We start from the raw sequence: 19,976 nt of genomic DNA on the forward strand, positions 1-19,976 counted from the left end.
CCCTGAGGAAGTGGTAGAGATGACTGTCACGTTGTTGGCTGTGTACTGGCAATTTTCAGGGAATTGGTGGTAGGTGGACTTCAGATCTGTTGTGGAGAATGTGCGATACTGGGTAGTTTGGTTGACCTTATCCATGAAGCAAGGAAGGGGGAACACATCTAGCTGCATGTAGTGATTAATGGTTTGATTAGAGTTGATCACCATTCTGCCTTTACCCCCACTACCTCCACTACCCGAGCTCAATCATCCCGTCATCCAGGACTCATCATACCTCCACCTTTATAAAAGCCCTGTCCTCTTCACTGTATCGCCTGATTTTTGTGGGAACTGGTTTACAGTTGGGGATGAGGTTGGTGAACAGCGGTGGGGGTTCGTTGCAGAAGGGATGGAGACCACACGTCGGTTAGGGGAGTGGGGGGGGGAGCATAGTGGCCTGTTAAGGAACTGATGGTTGCTAACTGTGAGGGGTGGGAGAGGGCCATCATATTGCATAGTGACGCTCTTTAAGTGGCACTGGAAGTCTAGTCCCCAACAGTACCGGCGAGCAGAGCTGCAGCATAATGAGGAATTTAAAGTCCCTATATGTCATGCTCCGCACGTTCAACGTCACCATAGTTTAGCTGCGGATTTCTGCAGAGTGAGTCTATGAGGCTAAGGCGAGTTTGTAGGCGACCAATTTTACCTCAAGGGAATAACAATGGACAGTGTCAGGATGAATAAAGCTCTTGGTGCTCCCGCTATCAGAAAGGCACTTAGTCACCTGGTTGTTGGTGGAAACGTCCATTATGGAGCAAGCATGTTGATGAGGGATGTTCTGGTCCAGCACCACTGAGGCTAGGGTCAGTCCGTGGTCCAACCCGCGCTGACTCACCATCTTGGGGCCTGATAGCAGCACCCACAATGTGGCATGGGTCTCCCAGAAGTCAGCGGCATTTAAGATGGTGGCCCCCATGTCACAGCATGGTCGTCCCTTGAAGATACTGGTGTCTTAAGATACCGGCTGCCATGGTGGTGCTGGGGCTGAAAGGCTGTAATCGGCCTTGCATAGTGGCTCTTCTTTCTGCACTTGGAGCATGTTGCGTCTCTCACTAGGCAGTGTTTTTGGGGGTGTTTTGCCTGGCCGCCGAAGTAGCACTTCGGATGCTCCTGGGAGACAGAAGCAGAAGTGGGCTCGTTAATTGGGCACAGTGCAGACAGGTGACCTGAGGACCCCTGTGTGGGCCCATTCCCGTTCACAGAGTACGCTTCCATGTTGTGGAGGACAATCTCCAGTAACTTTGCAAGTTCAATCGCCCCTTTTAAGTCTAACTTACTCTGCTTGAGTAACCTCTGGCTCATGTAGTCAAACCTCATGCCTGCAACATAGGCGCCCCTGATCATGTCTTCTGTGTTTTGGGTGGCCGATACTGCCTGGAAGTTGCACGCTTGTGTGAGTCCCCGAAGGGCCCGGTTGCTGTCTGCGAGTGGCCAACATGTTAACTTTCTCCCTGTATTGTCCCTTGAGTGTCTTCATTGTTTCCACATACGTGGTAGCGTTCCTTATCATTGGGAACACTCAGGGTCTAACCCGGGAGAAGAGAAGATGCAGTCTGTTTGTGTCGGTGGTCACAATGCTGACTGAGTTTTGTAGGAAGACCTTGAAACAGCGTAGCCAGAGTTCAAAGCTGTCTGAGGCATAGGCGACTATAGGTCGATCTCCAGTTTGTCAGGTTTCAAGAGTTGGTCCATTTTTGGTGAAGAAAGCAAAAAAACTTCGGAATAAAATTGACGTGCAGTAAATAACTCGAGACTGAGTTAACTGAGACAGAGACGCTGATTTACAGGTTTTTATTCACAATGGACAGGGACCTTATCCTGTGCTTTCTGGGGAAGGGCCAAGGTTTTAGAGGCTTTATACAAGGTCAAAAGAGGGAGGGACCACAGGTACAGTCACAGAATGGGGCAGAACCAGGTAATCAGGAATACAGCAGTTCTCCACAACAATCTTATCCAGAATCCCAAACAATGTGGTCCCGAAACATCTTCCATATTACTTCTGTGCTTTCTCCTGAGGACATCCCAATTTAGTCTCCACAGTTCTTTCCTAATCCCATTGTAATGAACTCTTCCCCAATTAAACTACCATTTGGTCTACTCCTATCTTTGTCCATAGCTATTCTAAAGGTCAGGGAGTTTGTATGGGTACCATTTTGTGGACTGTATTGTGCTCTATTCTTAATCTATGAAAGGGGCATATCTGGGAAGATTGCTACCTCAAGCATCCTTGTTGCATTTTAAAACCACATTCAACCTTTCAATCACATATAAAAGGAAAAGACATTGCATTGAATGAAAGCCTTTCACTAAGCTTTCAAATGTACTTTCGTGCTTTCACTATCAGCGTTGATCAGCCACACGTTTCCCCCATCCTCTACTTTTTACTGGGATGATATCTGGGAGGTGCCCAAGGAGTTAATGTTAAGTGAAGTTATGTGAGGGGCCGCCATAGAAATATTGGCAATATTTTACAGTTTCCGTAATTTTCAAAGTGCAGAAATTAAATATTAGTGAGTTTTTTTGGACTAGGTATACAACAGTGATCAGAAATACACAGGGTTAGAGAATCTTCTGCAGGAGACTGTGTTTATCCTGCAGAATGCTCTGGCATTGAATTGAAAACGTGTTCCAGCTTCCTTGTGTGTAGCCCCAGGCTACTGAATGATATAACTCACTCAGCCTCACTTATCAAGTGTTGATTTAAAAAAAAAATATTTTTCACTCTATGAACCATACTGACCAAAATACAGACAAATATTTCCCTCTTGAATATACACAGTGTCATTTTCTCCCCTTTTTCCCCCTCCCTTCCCTCCCTCCTTCACCCCTCCTCCCCACCCACTCAACATTTAACATATATGATATATTAAACCCATTACACAATGTCATCACACAATGAAAATAAACAAGAAAATTGTGTCATCTACTTTTACACACTGGGTCAGTTCATTTCGTCTTCTCCTTCTGTCATTTTAGGGGGTGGAGGTCCGCGGTAGGACTACTCTATTGTGTTCCATGTACGGTTCCCAAATTTGTTTGAAAACTGTGATGTTATTTCTTAAATTATATATTATTTTTTCCAATGAAATACATTTATTCATTTCTATGTACCATTGCTGTATTCTCAGGCTATCTTCTAATTTCCAGGTTGACATAATACATTTTTTTGCTACAGCTAAGGCTATATAACAGCCTTAGTGATAACACTGGAGTTGATTTAACTGCAGATTTCTGCCCTGTTTCTGTGCAACTTATTGGAAATCAGTCTGACTCCTTCAAGATGACGGTCTGTTTCTCTTCTGACTTCCCACGTTCATCTCTTTGCTGTTTATTTTGTTTGAATCTCCAGTCATGTCTCCAACCAGTCCCACTGTGTTCTTTCTTTTCCTTCCATTCCCTGTCAGAATTCTGGATCAATGCTGTTATAAGACCCCTTTTCATCCCAAAGTCACACGCTTCACCGATAAAGCTTTCTCCCCTGCTCAGAGCATCTTCTCTTGGTATCCCAACCTGAATCATATTGCACTTGAGATCTGATAGTCCTCATGCCCACTGATGCTCCCCCAACATTCCGGCTCTCTTTCATTCCAACCATGCTTCCTCTTTGCTCTGATAACTGGCCGAACCAATTTTCTTTGTTAGTTCCACAGAGAAAATGCCATGCACTTGGTTTTCCACACAAGGCATGTCAGTCATGCAATGACCCAGTGGCTACAAGTGCTCCTGTACTTCACTTCCATGATGCTTCACACAAGCATAGGCTTTGTTTTCCCATTCGCATGATTATCAGGCCCAGTATATTTCTTGGGCCATAGTTTCCAGATGCGACTCCCCTAAGAGATGATTTATTTTGTAAATGAAAATGTAGCAGTTATTTCAACATTATTATGGTGCCTGGGTTTCAGGTAAGAAGTTGTACATTCTCCCTGTGACCATGTGGGTTTCCTCTGGGTGACATTTCATCCCATGTTCCAAAAATGTATGGGGTTGAGAAGGTTAATTAGTCAGTTAGTTAATTGGTGGTGTGGGCTTACGGGATTGTAGTTCCTGTTACCGTGCTGTATCTCTTAAGTAAAATTAATTAAAAGAAGCACTTGAGGACATCTCAGTTGAAGAATTTAGCTGTCTGTTCCTTTGGCATAAGTGGGTGTTTTGTTTTGGACAGAACATTGATGAAGACTGGCCTGGAGTCCGTCAAGTTGGCTTTGCGAACATTTTTAGAAAGTGCAGCAGAAGATTTGGAAAAAACCATTGAAAATCTTAAACTGGGTCAGTTCACTCATACAAGGACGCAGCCCAAGGGAGTGACCCATATCATCAATTACACCACAGTGGCCCTACTCCCTGTCCTGTCATCGCTGTTTGAGCACATTGGACAACACCAGTTTGGCGAAGATCTGATCCGTATGCTTTTTCTCTTTTTAAAGTTATCTTTGAACAATTTTATGTTGAATCTCAATGAGCGTGTAGATTGCCTGATAGAGAGACGCAAAGGTTACGGATGCTGGAATCACGAGCAGGCAAAGGATTCTTCACTGAAAGTTCCAGCATCCTCAGCTTTTGATTGCCTGTGTTATTTTCTAAAAAGGTTATTTCTTGATGAACTTGATCATTTTCCTGGATGGATATTCATATTGGAGGCACACTGACTTGCTGTGTGGCCAGGCACAAATGTCTAAAAGGAAAGCTTTTCAAAACCACTTCCAAAACTTCATTTATAATGGGAAGGCACAGTTTCAAGAAGTCATGGGAGTCAAAAGAAGGTTGAACCATTCTTATTTCCCTCGTGCTCGGTTACAAACTCAATCTCATGACCATGTTTTATTTTTCCCCCAAGTCCCCCGGATCCAGACAAGGTAGATTAAAAAACCTCAACTGTCCACAGAATCCAGGTCACCATGGGAGATAGAAACACCATTTCCTCTGTGATTTTTATGCTGTGGAAGTGGGGAATCAGAGAGAGGACTGAATGCTCAAGCCCTGAGAAATGAGGCTAGGAGTGGGATGAACTGGATTATTGATCATAAAGCCCATATGGGGTGAATGTCTTCAACTGCTAGAGCGATTCCAAAAGTTAAAATTTCATAGCGAAACCTCAAATGATATAAAGGAAGTACAGTAAAACCCCTCTTAACCGGAATTCAAGCAACTGGCAAAAAAGGGGTTTTACTGTATATTATTCACACAATTCTTTGTCCAAGAATTCTCAAAAAGGGCAGGAACTTGTGGGATACCGTTCCCCATTCCTCTTCTCTCCAGCTGATGAGGTTAACAGTTGGGAGCATGAGTTTGTCAGACTGGTTCTGGTGCATTCCCATCCCAAAATAAAAATGGAAGGAGTTTAGTCTCCCCATCAGGGTTGTTACTTCCAGGAACTTTATTGTGAAATATGAGCTTTGCAAAGCCTGGGGAGGCAGAGTATTCCCTACTCGGAGATTTGCATGGATATAGGATGAGATTGAAAAGGAAAACGATGAATTTTAAAAAAAGTTATCAATTTGAAAAAGTGCCCACTGACGTCAAGCAGCAAGCTGCCAGTGTGAAGGATAGCATGGCTCATTAGGTTGTTCAGTCAAGTTAACCTTGTCTGAATTAAATCTGACTGGTTGATTGATGCACAATCAGACTTCACTATTGTATCTGGCTTGACTAGGAGTGTTTAACTAGGGCATTATCAGGTCAATGTCGCCAAATCATGATGTCTTCAGTCTATTAACAATCACTATGTCTGACCCCATGTGAGGATTTCTATATCTCCCATCTGTTGGAGTCTGTCACCATGTTCCCAAACAAAAGTTTCAGCTTGAAGAGTGCATCCAGGTGCCTCATTGTAATTAAATAAAGTCATTAATTCCTCATGGAAAGAGAACAAGTGATCAATCTTACATAAGGGCTTGTGGCTGAAATAAAATTGTACATTTGGCTCACTACTTCTATCAGTAAATTTGAATTTCCTTGGAAAGGCTGCATTTCATTGGGTGAACACATTTATAAAATCATCAACATTTTTGGAACAGGACAAGGTCTCAGGCCTTTACCACCTCCTCTAGCTGCTTATTCCATCTGCCCCTCACTCTTTTGCTTGATAAGTGTACTCCTTTTAAGTCTTTCCCTTCTCACTTTAAATCTATGCCCTCTAGCTTTAGATTCTCCTACGCTGGGTAAATGACGCAATGCTGGAGAACACAGCAGGTCAATCAGTGAACTTTATATAGCAAAGATAAAGATACACAGCGAAAGTTTTAAGTTTGAGCTCTTACCTTGATGAAGGGCTCAAGCCCAAACTTGTGCTTTACTACTGGGAAAATGACAGTGATTTATCTAAACCCTTCAAGATTTTATAAGTTTTTCCTCAGCAGCAGATTTCTTTCTTTAAAGTTCATTTGTGACTGAAAGGGTTTTTTTTATAAAAAAAACACTAACCCAGTTATTACACAGTCACCATGACTTACTCTTATTCAATTAATTAACTGAAACTTGGCTCCCCAGCTGCAGTGGTGAAATTTAAAATGGCTCATCAATCTTGCTCCATGGATTATTGTCCTTGTAGTGTGGACAAGTGTTAATGAAACACTATATTTCTCCAAAAATGACACAGATTAACAGATTTTGAGCATTTAGCAGCTGGGTTGAATGATTAAGTGTTTATGAGCGTTACATTTAATTTTTTTTCTAAATTTAGTGTTACAGCACACAGTAACAGGCCCTTCTGGCCCAGGAGCTGTGCTGCCCAAAGACAGGTATGAAGCAATATCAAAAAATAATAGGATATAAGAGCAGACAATTTATAATATTTTTATATTTCAGTACAGATTTAGTACCCATTGACATTGTCTGAATTCAAATATTTGCGTCATGTTACCTCAATTTACAGAGAATGGATAATAAGAGAAAACAGAAGGCTGAGGACTGTCACCTGCACCCACCAAACATTAAACACATTAATAAATATAACTTCTGATTGCCCATGTCAATGTAATGGTGCCACAAGAAGCAGATTTAGTACCACTTTATATACTAGCACGAAATGGTGTAACTTATTTGAGGAGATCTGCAACAGGGGAAGTACTTTCATTGAAATTCTGTCCACTGTCTGTGACACCCACCATAGGTCGATTATGTGCTTATTGTTATGTACATTGTACAATGTGTGTGTATCTATTTTTTGAGATTCTTGGCTGCTGCAGTGACCAAGGTAGTTCATAAAAATTAACTACAATGAGATACATTAAATTCGAGAGATAACAAATACAAGATAAATAAATATTCAGTTACCATTGTGCAAGAACAGAAGGGTGTTACAATGGTACATACCGTCCTTTTGTGGTGTCTATGATTAATATGGAAAGGAAAGGTTCAAGAGCCTGATAGGCATTGGAAAGAAAGTTCTTGAACCTCGAGGCGCTGGTCTTCAGACTTTCTGTCAGAAGAGATTATGACCAATGTCATGGGGGTCCCTTTTGATGATGAGCTGCCTTCTTGAGTCAGCCCCTCGCATAGATACCTTCAGTGGTTGCAGAGAATGTTTAAAATAACTCTCATCCTAAGCCCTCTTATCTCCAGGGACATAGATGAACTTGAATTTTAAAAGTGCGACAAGAAGGTGTTTAATTTCTTGTAACATAATATTATACTTTTTTTTTGCAGTGGATGACGTGCAAGTTTCTGGTTACAGAATATTAAACAGCTTATATGCGCTGGGCACAGGGAAAAGCATATACGTTGAAAGGTAAGACAACATTTCCAACCACTACTTCAGCTAAGAAGATGGGTGTCATTTTAATTTGCAAACAATAGTGAGGTTTCATGCCATTCTTTATCATAGATCTTGGGCTGGATTTTTCTGGCAATTCTATTCCAAATTAATTACTAGTGCCAAGTAATTTTTAAAATATAAATCAACACATACACTGTCGACTATGGAAGTGTTGGACTTCCCTGATGGTTCACTGTCACATCTTTGACGTAGTTCTGGATCTGAGATCCCATTAATTTCAAAGTGGCTCCCACAGATGAGAAGGGAGCAAGAGGTTATGTTACTTGGGGGGCACAAATGACTGCAGAGGCCAAAATCTGGAACAAACAACAAACTGCTGGAAGAACTCGGTGAGTTGAGCAGCACTTGTGACTTTCTGCAGATATTTTTTACACATACAGCACGGTAACAGGTCTTTCCGGCCCACAAGCCCATGCTGCCCAATTACACACAACTAACCTACAATCTGCATACATTTTGAAGGAAACCAGAGCACCCGAAGGAAACCCACACAGACATGGGGGAATGTACAAATGCCTTACAGCTGGATTTGAACCCTGGTCGCTGGCGTGGAAAAGGTGTTGTACTAACTGCTATGCTAAACATGCCGCCCGATGCTACGTAACCTGATGAGGTCCCTTGGCTGGTTGAGTGACTTAATATGTTTTGTTTTAAATAATTTTATTGTTTTGAGTAAAGGTTTATTTCCTAAAATTAGTCATTTTAAAAATTATTTACTTCAATTTTAATCATGTTGATTTCTTTGATGGATAAAACCATATAACAGCAAAGGTTAGGATGGGGTTTCAACAACTGGAGACCGCACTCCTGTCAGGCCACTCCATAGGAGTCCGGGATGCTGTGAGCCAATAAGAGAGGCTCTCCACAATTGGAAAGTACACGTGTTCGAGGACCGCAAACAGCGGTTCAAGTCGGAAGTGAAGTCAGCAATTTCTGTCCCTTTGGCTACAGTGCTTCATTGTGTGACTGGGTGGCCTTGGGCTCATTCCATTCCAACCATGAAAAAAGTAAAATAGACATTATATGTTGAAATTATTCAACAATGTTGAAATTATTCAACAATAATTTGCCAGAGCAATATGTGAATAAATAATATCAAACGAAAGTTTTGCTATGTATAAAGTCCCAGCATGCTTTCTCATCAACTTAATGGTTTGAACTAAAATCAGACAGTGTGGGAAACACTCAATGAGACGAGCGGGCCCGATGAATGAAAAATTGTTAATGACTGAGATTGAAGACCCTGGGTACAAGGACCAGCCTGTTGCTTTTTTTCTCCCCTCTGTGTGATGGGGGGGGGGTCTTTGATCTCAACTGTTTCTCCTTCCATAGATGCTAAGTGTTTCTAGAATTTTAAAATCCAAGCAACTGAATTGCATGTTTTCACATTTACTGAAATATAGAAAAGAGCTTTATTTTGCATGCTATCCAGGCAAGTCAGCTGGTACTGCAATAATAAATATAAAAATCATAAATAAGACAGCAGTGTAGGAAGTAATGCTACATTAATTCAAATAATGCAGGATATAAAGAATACAGGGTATATTGAAAGATAGAGTTGCAAAAATTATGTAAGGGCAACATCTTTTGGCAGTGAGGGTCCTATTTAAGAGTGTGATAACCATAAGACAAAGACTGTCTTTGAATCTGGGGGTACATGTTTTCAAGCTCAACAGAAGGGAAGAGAGGAGAATACTACTGGGGAGGGATGAGTCCTTTAATATGTCAGTAGCTATATCAAGACAGTTTAGACGTGTAGATGTTTCTGTCTTTATTTCAGATTTCCCTCAGCTGTAGTTTTTAGGCTGACATTATTTGCTCTAATAAAGAAAGCCATACTATTCCCAGGGAAACTGTTACTTTTGAAAGGAAAAAAAAAAATGTCCCAATACCAAAGTGATCAGAGAGACAGAGCAAATGATGTTCTTTTTCAACATTTTGAAGTGTCTTTGTTTCCCCAGGCTTGACATCATTATTTCAAGTCATCACTTGAAATGTCAGGCCTTTGGTCAAATGAGTTGTCCCTCTTGCACTATTTAGTTTTTAATCTTGACTTCACGTCTCTGAAGGATGAATGATCTGATCATTAACACTCAGCAATGTGTGAGAAGGTGGCTTGCAGGACATGGTTGCTGTTCTCTCATCTCTCCGCAGCACCTCACGGCTGTGTCACATCTGCAATGTTCTGAAAGGCACGTGAAAGGTGATAAATTAAGCATCAGGAAGCTTACTGAAATGTTGAGAAGTTCATCTTTACCTACTAGACACTAGTCAAATCCAATCAGTTTCACCATTTCCCGACAGGTGAAATATCTAAACTGGACCATCTGTATGTGTTTACAAACCTGTGAACGTGATTGACTCTTGAATACTCTTGGGCCTTGCAACCCACTCAACTTTACGAGAATTGTGACTCGAAAGCAGAGAAAAATTAAAACCTGACGGATCTCTCAGCAGGTGACCTAGACATCAAGTTTGACCTGCTTACTCATAGAACATTCAACTTTGAAAGAGACTGAACTGAAAGAGCTCTCCCATAGACCAGCCATGTATGAGTCTGATGTAGTGGTACCCACTCAATCATAATGAATAGGCAATCGATCAGACTCCTTCCATGTCTTATCCTATTTACAATGCAGAGCCATCTGAATGGTGCAGAAGTAGAATGGGGGGGTAGCCCTGGGAATCATGGCATTGGGATAAACATCGCAAGGAAATTCTTGCCCGATTAATATCTTCCAGCTTCCTTTGCTGAAGGAGAGAAATCAATAAGATTGAACGAGTGCAGAGAGGATTTACAAGCATATTGCTAGGAAGAGGAACTGGGTTAGAGGGAAAGGTTTATTCTCTGGACCGTCGGAGAATGGGGTGGGAGTTTAAAGAGGTATACAAAATTATGATTTGTATTGATGGAGCTTTATCCACTGAAGTTAGGTGAGACAAGAACTGGGTTAGGTTTAAAGGGAACATTAGGTGGACACTTCCTCATGAAGAGAGGTGCCAGCTGAAGTAGTGGATGTGGACTCGATTTCAACATTTAAGAAAAATTTGTATAGGTTGATGTATGGGAGGGTTATGGAAGGCTATGGTCTGGGCGCAGGTCAGTGGGACCAGGCAAAATAATAGTTCGGCGCAAACTAGATGGGCCAAAGGGCCTGGTTCTGTGCAGCAATGATGAATGAGCAGTGAAATTGGGATGGCTGCCAATTTGGGATTTCGACAGGAAGAAGTAAACTTTCTTGGCGGTCTAGCTACAGCAGATGCAGCTGTTCTTGGTAGCTTAGTACACACTTTTGTGCTTGTGGAATCATCCCTATCATGTTGTGTTGTACAGATTTATATGTTCAAAATTAAACATCCAGGAAGCACCACTGACCAACTGCAGAAGCAGAAATGTACGCCGTCACAATCGGTAACCTCGTATTCTGGCATCTTTCTTACTCTATCATTAATATTAAGCCAGGGAATCAATTTTGTTTCAATGAGGGGTACAGAGGTCATTGCCAGGAGCAGTACCAGCTCTACCTAAAACCGAGGTGCCAACAATGAGAAGCTGCTGCATTGGCAACACCTCGCGACTTGGTGCGGGATCTGCTCTGCCGACAACCGCAGGATGTTGCAGGGAGTAGTGAACGCAGGCCAGGCCTTCTTATCTCCCATGCAGCGTCTCTATCTGCACCTTTCTGCTGCCTCAGGAGAGCAATGAAAGACCTGCCCCATCGTCATCTCTCGCATCGCGCAGAGGACACGTGCCAGCAGATTCGAGAGCTACCATCGGAGTCTGCTTGCATAAAAATCGATCTCTTGACCTCATTGTGGTACCGGCACAGTTTTGATTGCATTTTACTCTCATTATATTCTGCACCTTGGTTTTTTTTTTATATTCCACCTGTTGTTTTTGCCTGGATGACACACAAAACAAAAATTTTCATTTTGCCTCGATACGCATGACAGTCATGGGTGGGCAGCGCGGTTAGTGTAGTGGATAGCACAGCTTCATTACAGCACCAACAACCCAGGTTCGAATCTGGCGCTTCCTGAAAGGAGTGTGTGCTTCCTCCCTGTGTTTTCCCCGGGCACTCCATTTTCCTCTCACTCTCCAAAAGGTATGGGGTTGGTAGGTTAATTGGGAGGCACAGTTTCATGGGCTGGAAGGGCTTTTTACTGTGCTGTGTCATTTAAATAAAAAAAAGAATGGAATTCAAATATGTCTGCTGAACGGCAGAATTGGCATCAACAGACAGAACTGGGTGATTCCAAGGACAATGGATCCGGTCAAAGCTCTGCCTTGTACTTTTGCCACATCTGCTCATTAATGCTGGTGGGTACTTAAACAGGTTGCAGGAGAGGGAGGCTCCAGGAACATATTTATTCTCAATGGTAGTGGAATGTCAGTCAAGACTGAACTATATGCAACCATATTCAGCCAGTAGTACAGACTATAATTTCATCCTACCTCTGAATTACCAACCTATCTCAGATAATCTGTTATCAGCCTAATCTGATGAAAGGTCATCCACCTCCACTCTTAATTCCATTTCTTTCACCGTGCTGATCTGCTGTGTTACTCTCCAACAACTAAAGCAGAGTTTGGAATGCTGCCACATCTCACCACAAACTTCATCGAAGATTGAACTAACAGGGTCAATTATAGAGTGATTTGACATCAGTGCACCTTTTGACTGAATGAAGAAGTAAAGAGCTTGGGTCAAACTGAAATCAACGAGTGTAAAAGGGAAAGAGCACCAGGACTGGACTCGTACCTCACACTAAGGTGGATGGTTGTGGTTGTTGGCATCAGTTATCTTTGTCCAGTTGTTTCATCAATGTTTTTCCTTCATTGTGGGGTCTGAAGTGGAGACTTTTCAGTGATTGATTCACAAAGTTCAATTCCATTTATGACTCCTCAACAAATAATGTTACAGATGGCTACACGTGGGATGACTTAGACTGTCTTCACTCACCGGCTGATAATTTTTAGGTCATTCATGTCACAAAAGTGCCAGAGAATGTCTAACCACCTGCCCTTCAGATTCAATGGCATCAGCATTGCTAAGTTCCCCACCAAATCCCTGGGATGGACCATTAATCAGAAACTCACTGGACCATGTGTCTAAATTCTGGGAGTTCTCCCCTATCCTGCATCACAAACAATTCCACACAGCAGCATTGCAGGTATATGTTCACCAGAATGACTGCAGGATTTCAAGAAGATGGCTCACCACAATATTTTCAAGGTCAGTTAGGGATGGGCTTTGTCAAATAATGAGTGACAAGAAATAGGTGCAATGTGAAGGTAATTCTCATTTCTTTACCTGTTATCATCCTTGTGTACTTTAGCACAAGTCCACAAGATTCGTGCTAAAGCCAATAAGGCAAAGACACATACATCAGGAAGCTCTTTATTGACTGCAGTTCAGCATTAACACCATTATCCCTTCAGAATTGATTCAGCAAACTCCAAGTCCTAGGCCTCAATACCCTGCTGTGTAATTGGATCCTAGATTTCCTCACTGTGGTGAAACCACTATTATATGTTTAAATGATATGACCTTTTCTGTTTGATCCTGCTCTCACTGGCTGGCACGTGACTCCTCCCTTTTCTCCCCCATAAAGGCTGTCATGCCACAAGCCTGCCCCTAGTTCGAGACTGGGTCAAGGTGAGCCAGCAACACAAGGGAGGCTGTCCATCTCTTGCAAATAAAAGCCTTCAGTTCCAGTAACTTCAGTCTTTGCGTAATTGATCGTGCATCAATTTTATTAGCAAGACTTTGTTTTCTTTGGAATATGGTCAAATACTTGAAGCTGGACTGCCTAGAAATTGACCCGAGAGATCCTGAAGCAGCTGACAAATTCACTCTCTGGCGCCTCTGTTTCAAAAGATTCCTCGCAGCCTCTGAAGCTGTGATCCAGGATGACAAAGACAAGTTCCATCTACTATTTTTGTACATCAGGCACAGAGTCTACCAGATGGTCCAGGACTGCCAGATCTATGGGGATGCCAATGGACACCCTGAAAGACCAGTACAAGGTACAGGTGAATGAAGTCTAAGCATGGCTTGTACTCCACTTGCACAGGCAGCGATTTGGGGAAAACATTCAATGACTTTGTCAGGGCCCTGCAGGAGCTTGCGAGGAATTCCAACTGCCAGGCTGTGAGTGCAGAACAGCACACCCTGCTGCTGATCAGAGCCGCTCCGATTACGTAAGGCAGAAGCTACTCGAGGTGAAAAGACTGAGCCTACCTTAATCAATCAAACTGGCAAACACTCTGGAAATGGCCATCCACAATGCGGAACCATTCTCCAGCAAACGTGGGTGCCTCGTGGGGGACACGGGCGCCACCATCTTGGGAGACACAATTGCAAACCCCACCCCATCCTGAACTGACCTCCATAGCCATTAGTGACCACCTGAAGTGATATTTCTGCGGGCATCTAAGGAAACGCTGCTCTGCCAAGAATGCCGTCTGCTCCACCTATGGGTAAAAGGGATACTTTGCGAAACTCTGTAATCGAAGCAAATCCTCAACCCAGCAGCGCCGCATGTGAATGGGGACTGCCATCTTTGATGCAGTCACTTCCGTGACGTGAAACGCTGCAGAGATCATCGGCCGTGATGTCATCACTTCTGTCTTCTCTCTCTTCTCTTCTGTCGAATGATGTCTAGTTAGCGTGAGCACCATGGGGGCCGCCATCTTACTGGACACCAGCAGCCAAGGGATATCCTCAGATGACGAACTCATGCTGTCATGGGTAACCCTGGATCAACACAGACAACATCAACTTCCCAGAGCCATGATGGACATCCAGGTGAACAGATGCCCCTCCGCTTGCTATTCGACAGTGGAAGCACGGTGAGCTTCATTCACCCGAACATTGTACAGCACCATTCCCTTGGGTTGCAGCTGAGAGGCAAAGTGTCTCCATAGCTTCCAAATCCAAATCGGCATAAGTTTGTGGCAGTTGTATTGTGTGGCTGACTATCCGAGGCATGGTAGACCATGATGTCCAACTCCTAGTACTGCTATAGCTTTGTGCACCCTTCCTACTGGAGTTAAACTTTCAGTGAAACTTAGAGCATCACCACGTGGCTGACTAGAAGACCCAATCCCACGGGGACAACCAACAGCTCCAAACTCAATCATCGCATCCAACATGCGGCCTCTCCACGCTCCAGATCTCCCCCGCTTTGTTCGCTAACCTCACCCCAGACTGTAAGCCCGTCACCACTAAAAGCCAGCAATATAGTGCTGGAGACGAAGCATTTATCAAGTCCAAGGTGAGACGTCTCGCAGAGGGGGTGATAGAGCAGAGTATGAGGCCCTGGCGAGCTCAGGGCATGGTAGTGAAGAGTGAGGAGGAACAACAAATAGTCATAGACTATTCCCAGACCATACACCTACCCCACATATCCGACATGGTAAACCAAATCGCCAAATACAGGGTGTTCTTGACCTTAGGTCTGCTTATCACCAGCTCCCCATGTGCCCTGAGAACCAGCAGTGCACCGCCTTCGAGGTGGATGGTCAGTTGTACCATTTCCTGAGAGTCCTTTTTGGGGTCACGAATGGGGTATCCGTCTTTCAAAGGGAGATAGACCAAATGGTGGACAAACACAGGGTGTTAGCCACTTTCCCATACCTTGACAGTGACACCATCTGTGGCCATGACCAGCAGGACCATAATGAGAACCTTCAAGAATTCCTCTGCATCGCAAAACACCTCAACCTGATGTATAATACAGGGAAATGTGTCTTCAGGACATGTCACATGGCTATACTAGGCTGTGTTGTGGAGAATGGAGTTATCAGCCCAGACCCTGACTGCATGTACTCCCCTGTTAGAACTTCTACTTCCCCACTGCCTCAAGGCTCTGAAAAGGTGCCTGGGGATTTTCTCCTATTATGCCCACTGGGCCTCTATCTATGCAGAGAAGGCCCATCCCCTCAGCCACCAATTCCCCCTGTTGGCAGAAGCCCACGAGGCATTTGACCGTATCAAAGCCGACATTGCAAAGGCCACAATGCACACAATCCCTTCCAGGTGGAGAGCGATGCATTGGACTTTACCATGGCCGCCACACTTAACCAGGTGGGCAGGCCAATGGCGCTACCTCATGCATCCTCCAAGCCCCAAGATCTGGCACTCTTCCATTGAGAAAGAGGCCCAGACTATCAATGAATCAGAATGGCACTCGAAACATTACCTCGCCAGTAAACATTTTACCCTGGCGACTGACTAACAGGCGGTCGCCTTCATGTTCAATAACCAGCAGTGGGATAAAATCAAAAATGACACAATCCTGATGTGGAGAATTGAACTCTCCACCTACAATTATGACATACTGTACTGGCCAAGAAAGCTCAACGAGTCCCCGACGCCTTTTCTCGAGGGACATGTACCAGTGTGCAGTCAAACCGGTTGCAAGCACTGCATGATGGTGTCTGCCACCCTGGGATCACCCATTTTTTTCAATTCACCAGGACCCATAATCTCCCCAACTCCATTGAGGACATCAGGACACTGTCCAAAAATTGCTGAGTCTGCGTGGAGTGCAAACTGCACTTCAACCATCCCAACCAGTCACATCAGATCAAAGGCACTCGCCTCTTTGAATGTCTGAGTATGGACTTCAAAGGATCCTACCCTCCACGAACTGCAACGTGTACTTCATCAACATCATCGATGAGTACTCGTGGTTTCCCTTTGCCATCCCCTGCCCAGACATGACTGCAGCTATCGTCATAAAGGCTCTGAACAACCTGTTCACCATTTTTGGATACCCCTGCTACATCCATAGTGATAGGGGTTTGTCATTCATGAGCGACAAGCTACATCAATATTTGCTGTCCAAGGGCATTCCCTCTAGCCATATCACCAGCTATAACCTCAAAAGGGAATGGCCAGGTGGAGTGGGAGAACAGCATGTTCAGGAAGGCAGTACTACTGGCCTTAAAAGTCCAAGGACCTCCCCATCCCCCACTGGCAAGAAGCCCTCACGATATCTGGTCCCTCCTGTTTACCACCACCAATGAGACACCTCATGAGAGACTCGTGATCTCCCCAGGAGATCGGCGAAGGGAATCACCTTACTCACCTAGCTGACTTCCCTGGCCAGTCCTACTTCGCAGGCACACAAGGACCCATAAGTCTGACCCTCTGGCTGAGAGTATGCCTACGTGGACGCAAGTACACAGTATCCATCCAGGACCTGGCACACATGGGAGCATCTGGACCCCCTCCCCAACCAGCCGACTGGTACACATGCCCACTCCCCAGCTCTCCAGGGCCTCAATTTCCTACCCCCAGCACCCCGGCCAATCCAGCAGCCAACACATACGCTCCCACTCTCCCGGCTCAATCAAGCACACCGGCCGGGCAAATCAAGATGGAGCAGCCAGACCCAACGGAAATTACCACAGACCCCTGGGCGGGCACAAGCCAGCCACAACGCCAAAGGAGGCCACCGGACAGACTAAACTCATGAGGTCACCTAACTGCAACTTCTTTTTTTATTTTTAAAATTTTTTATTTTTCACACTATAAACCATATTGAACAAGATACATACATTTTCCTTCTTAAATATATACAGTGTCGTTTTCTCCCCCCTTCCCTCCTCCTCTCCCTCCCTCCCTGCCTCCCCTCCCATTTATTTAAAGTTCAGAAAATAAGATACATTAAACCCGTCAAACAATGTTGTGACTCAATAAAAATAAACAAGAAATTCCACTGAGTCAGTTCTTTTCATTCTCTTCTCCTTCTGTCATTTTAGGTGGTAGATGTCCATGGTAGGTTTTCTCTATTATGTTTCATGTATGGCTCCCATATTTGTTCAAATATTGTAATGTTATTTCTTAAATTATATGTTATTTTTTCTGATGGAATAAATTTATTCATTTCTATATACCATTGTTGTATTCTCAAGTTATCTTCTAATTTCCAGGTTAACATAATACATTTTTTTTGCTACAGCAGGGCTATCATAACAAATCTTTTTTGTGCTCCATCCAAATCGAGTCCAAATTCTTTGTTTTTTATGTTACTTAGGAGGAAGATCTCTGGGTTTTTTGGTATATTGCTTTTTGTGATTTTATTTAATATCTGGTTTAGATCTTCCCAAAATTTTTTCACTTTCTCACATGTCCAAATTGCATGAATTGTTGTTCCCATTTCCTTTTTACAGCGAAAACATCTGTCAGATACTGTTGGGTCCCATTTATTTAACTTTTGAGGTGTAATGTATAGCCTGTGTATCCAGTTATATTGTATCATACGTAACCTCGTGTTTATTGTATTTCTCATAGTTCCGGAGCATAACTTCTCCCATGTTTCATTCTTTATCTTTATGTTTAGATCTTGTTCCCATTTTTGTTTAGTTTTACCATTTGTTTCCTCATTCTCCTTTTCTTGTAGTTTAATATACATGTTTGTTACAAATTTTTTGATTATCATTGTGTCTGTAATCACAAATTCAAAATTACTTCCCTCTGGTAACGTCAGACTGCCTCCCAATTTGTCCTTCAAGTAGGATTTCAGTTGGTAGTATGCCAACACTGTATCGTGAGTTATATTATATTTATCCTTCATTTGTTCAAAGGATAATAATTTATTTCCCGAAAAACAATTTTCTATTCTTTTGATCCCTTTTTTCTCCCATTCTCTAAAGGAAAGGTTATCTATTGTAAAAGGGATTAGCTGATTTTGCGTCAGTATTAGTTTTGGTAGTTGGTAATTTGTTTTATTCCTTTCTACATGAATCTTCTTCCAAATGTTGAGCAGATGATGCAATACTGGAGAATTCCTACGTTGTACCAATTTTTCATCCCATTTATATAATATATGTTCAGGTATCTTCTCCACTATTTTATCTAGTTCTAATCTAGTCCAATCTGGCTTTTCCCTTGTTTGATAAAAATCTGATAGGTATCTTAATTGTGCGGCTCTATAATAATTTTTAAAGTTTGGTAGTTGTAAGCCTCCCTGTTTATACCATTCTGTTAATTTATCTAGTGCTATCCTTGGTTCCCCCCCTTTCCATGAAAATTTCCTTATTATTTTCTTTAACTCCTTGAAGAATTTCTCTGTTAAGCGTATTGGTAATGTCTGAAATAGGTATTGTATCCTTGGGAAAATGTTCATTTTAATACAGTTTATCCTTCCTATCAGTGTTAGTGGTAAGTCTTTCCAATGCTCTAAGTCGTCTTGTAATTTTTTCATTAGTGGATAATAATTGAGTTTATATAGATGGCCGAGGTTTTTATTTATTTGTATACCTAGGTATCGCATTGCTTGCATTTGCCATCTGAATGGTGATTCTTTCTTAAATTTTGAGAAATCCACATTATTCATTGGCATTGCTTTACTTTTATTTGCGTTAATCTTGTACCCCGACACTTCTTCATATTCCTTCAATTTCGTATGTAATTCTTTTATTGATATTTCTGGTTCTGCTAAGTATACTATAACGTCATCTGCAAATAGACTGATTTTATATTCCTTGTCTTTTATTTTTATCCCTTTTATTTTATTTTCTGTTCTTATCAGTTCTGCTAGTGGTTCTATGGCTAACGCGAACAATAAGGGAGATAGTGGGCATCCCTGCCTTGTTGATCTGCTTAAGTTAAATTGTTTTGATATATATCCATTTACTGTCACTTTCGCCAATGGCCCCTTATATAATGCTTTAATCCAATTAATATATTTCTCTGGTAAACTGAATTTTTGTAGTGCTTTGAATAAATAATTCCATTCTACTCTGTCAAAGGCTTTCTCTGCGTCTAAAGCAACCGCTACTGTTGGAGCTTTATTTCCTTCTACTGCATGAATTAAGTTAATAAATTTACAGATATTGTCTGTTGTTCGTCTTTTTTTAATAAATCCAGTTTGGTCTAGATTTACTATTTTTGGTACATAGTCGGCTAATCTGTTTGCTAATAGTTTAGCTATTATCTTTAATCTGTGTTAAGTAAAGATATTGGTCTATATGATGCTGGTGCGAGTGGATCTTTCCCTGTCTTTGGTATTACTGTAATTATTGCTGTTTTGCATGAATCTGGTAAGCTTTGTGTTTTTTCAATCTGGTTGATTACTTCCAGAAGGGGAGGAATTAATAAATCTTTAAATGTTTTATAGAATTCTATTGGGAATCCATCCTCTCCTG

The 19,976-nt window shown here is 42.5% G+C and overlaps 1 protein-coding gene across 1 annotated transcript in view; it reads left to right on the forward strand.

Moving 5' to 3' along the window:
• The window catches only part of ryr2a (ryanodine receptor 2a (cardiac)), a 612,110-nt gene that overhangs the window by 402,230 nt on the left and 189,904 nt on the right, over nt 1–19,976 (forward strand). The window contains exons 64-65 of the mRNA XM_069936123.1: nt 4,202–4,440; nt 7,684–7,765. Coding sequence (XP_069792224.1) covers nt 4,202–4,440; nt 7,684–7,765 — 321 coding nt within the window. The remainder of the gene's footprint in view (nt 1–4,201; nt 4,441–7,683; nt 7,766–19,976) is intronic.

This window comes from Narcine bancroftii, chromosome 4 (genome assembly GCF_036971445.1).
Source record: "Narcine bancroftii isolate sNarBan1 chromosome 4, sNarBan1.hap1, whole genome shotgun sequence".
Classification (NCBI taxonomy): domain Eukaryota; kingdom Metazoa; phylum Chordata; class Chondrichthyes; order Torpediniformes; family Narcinidae; genus Narcine; species Narcine bancroftii.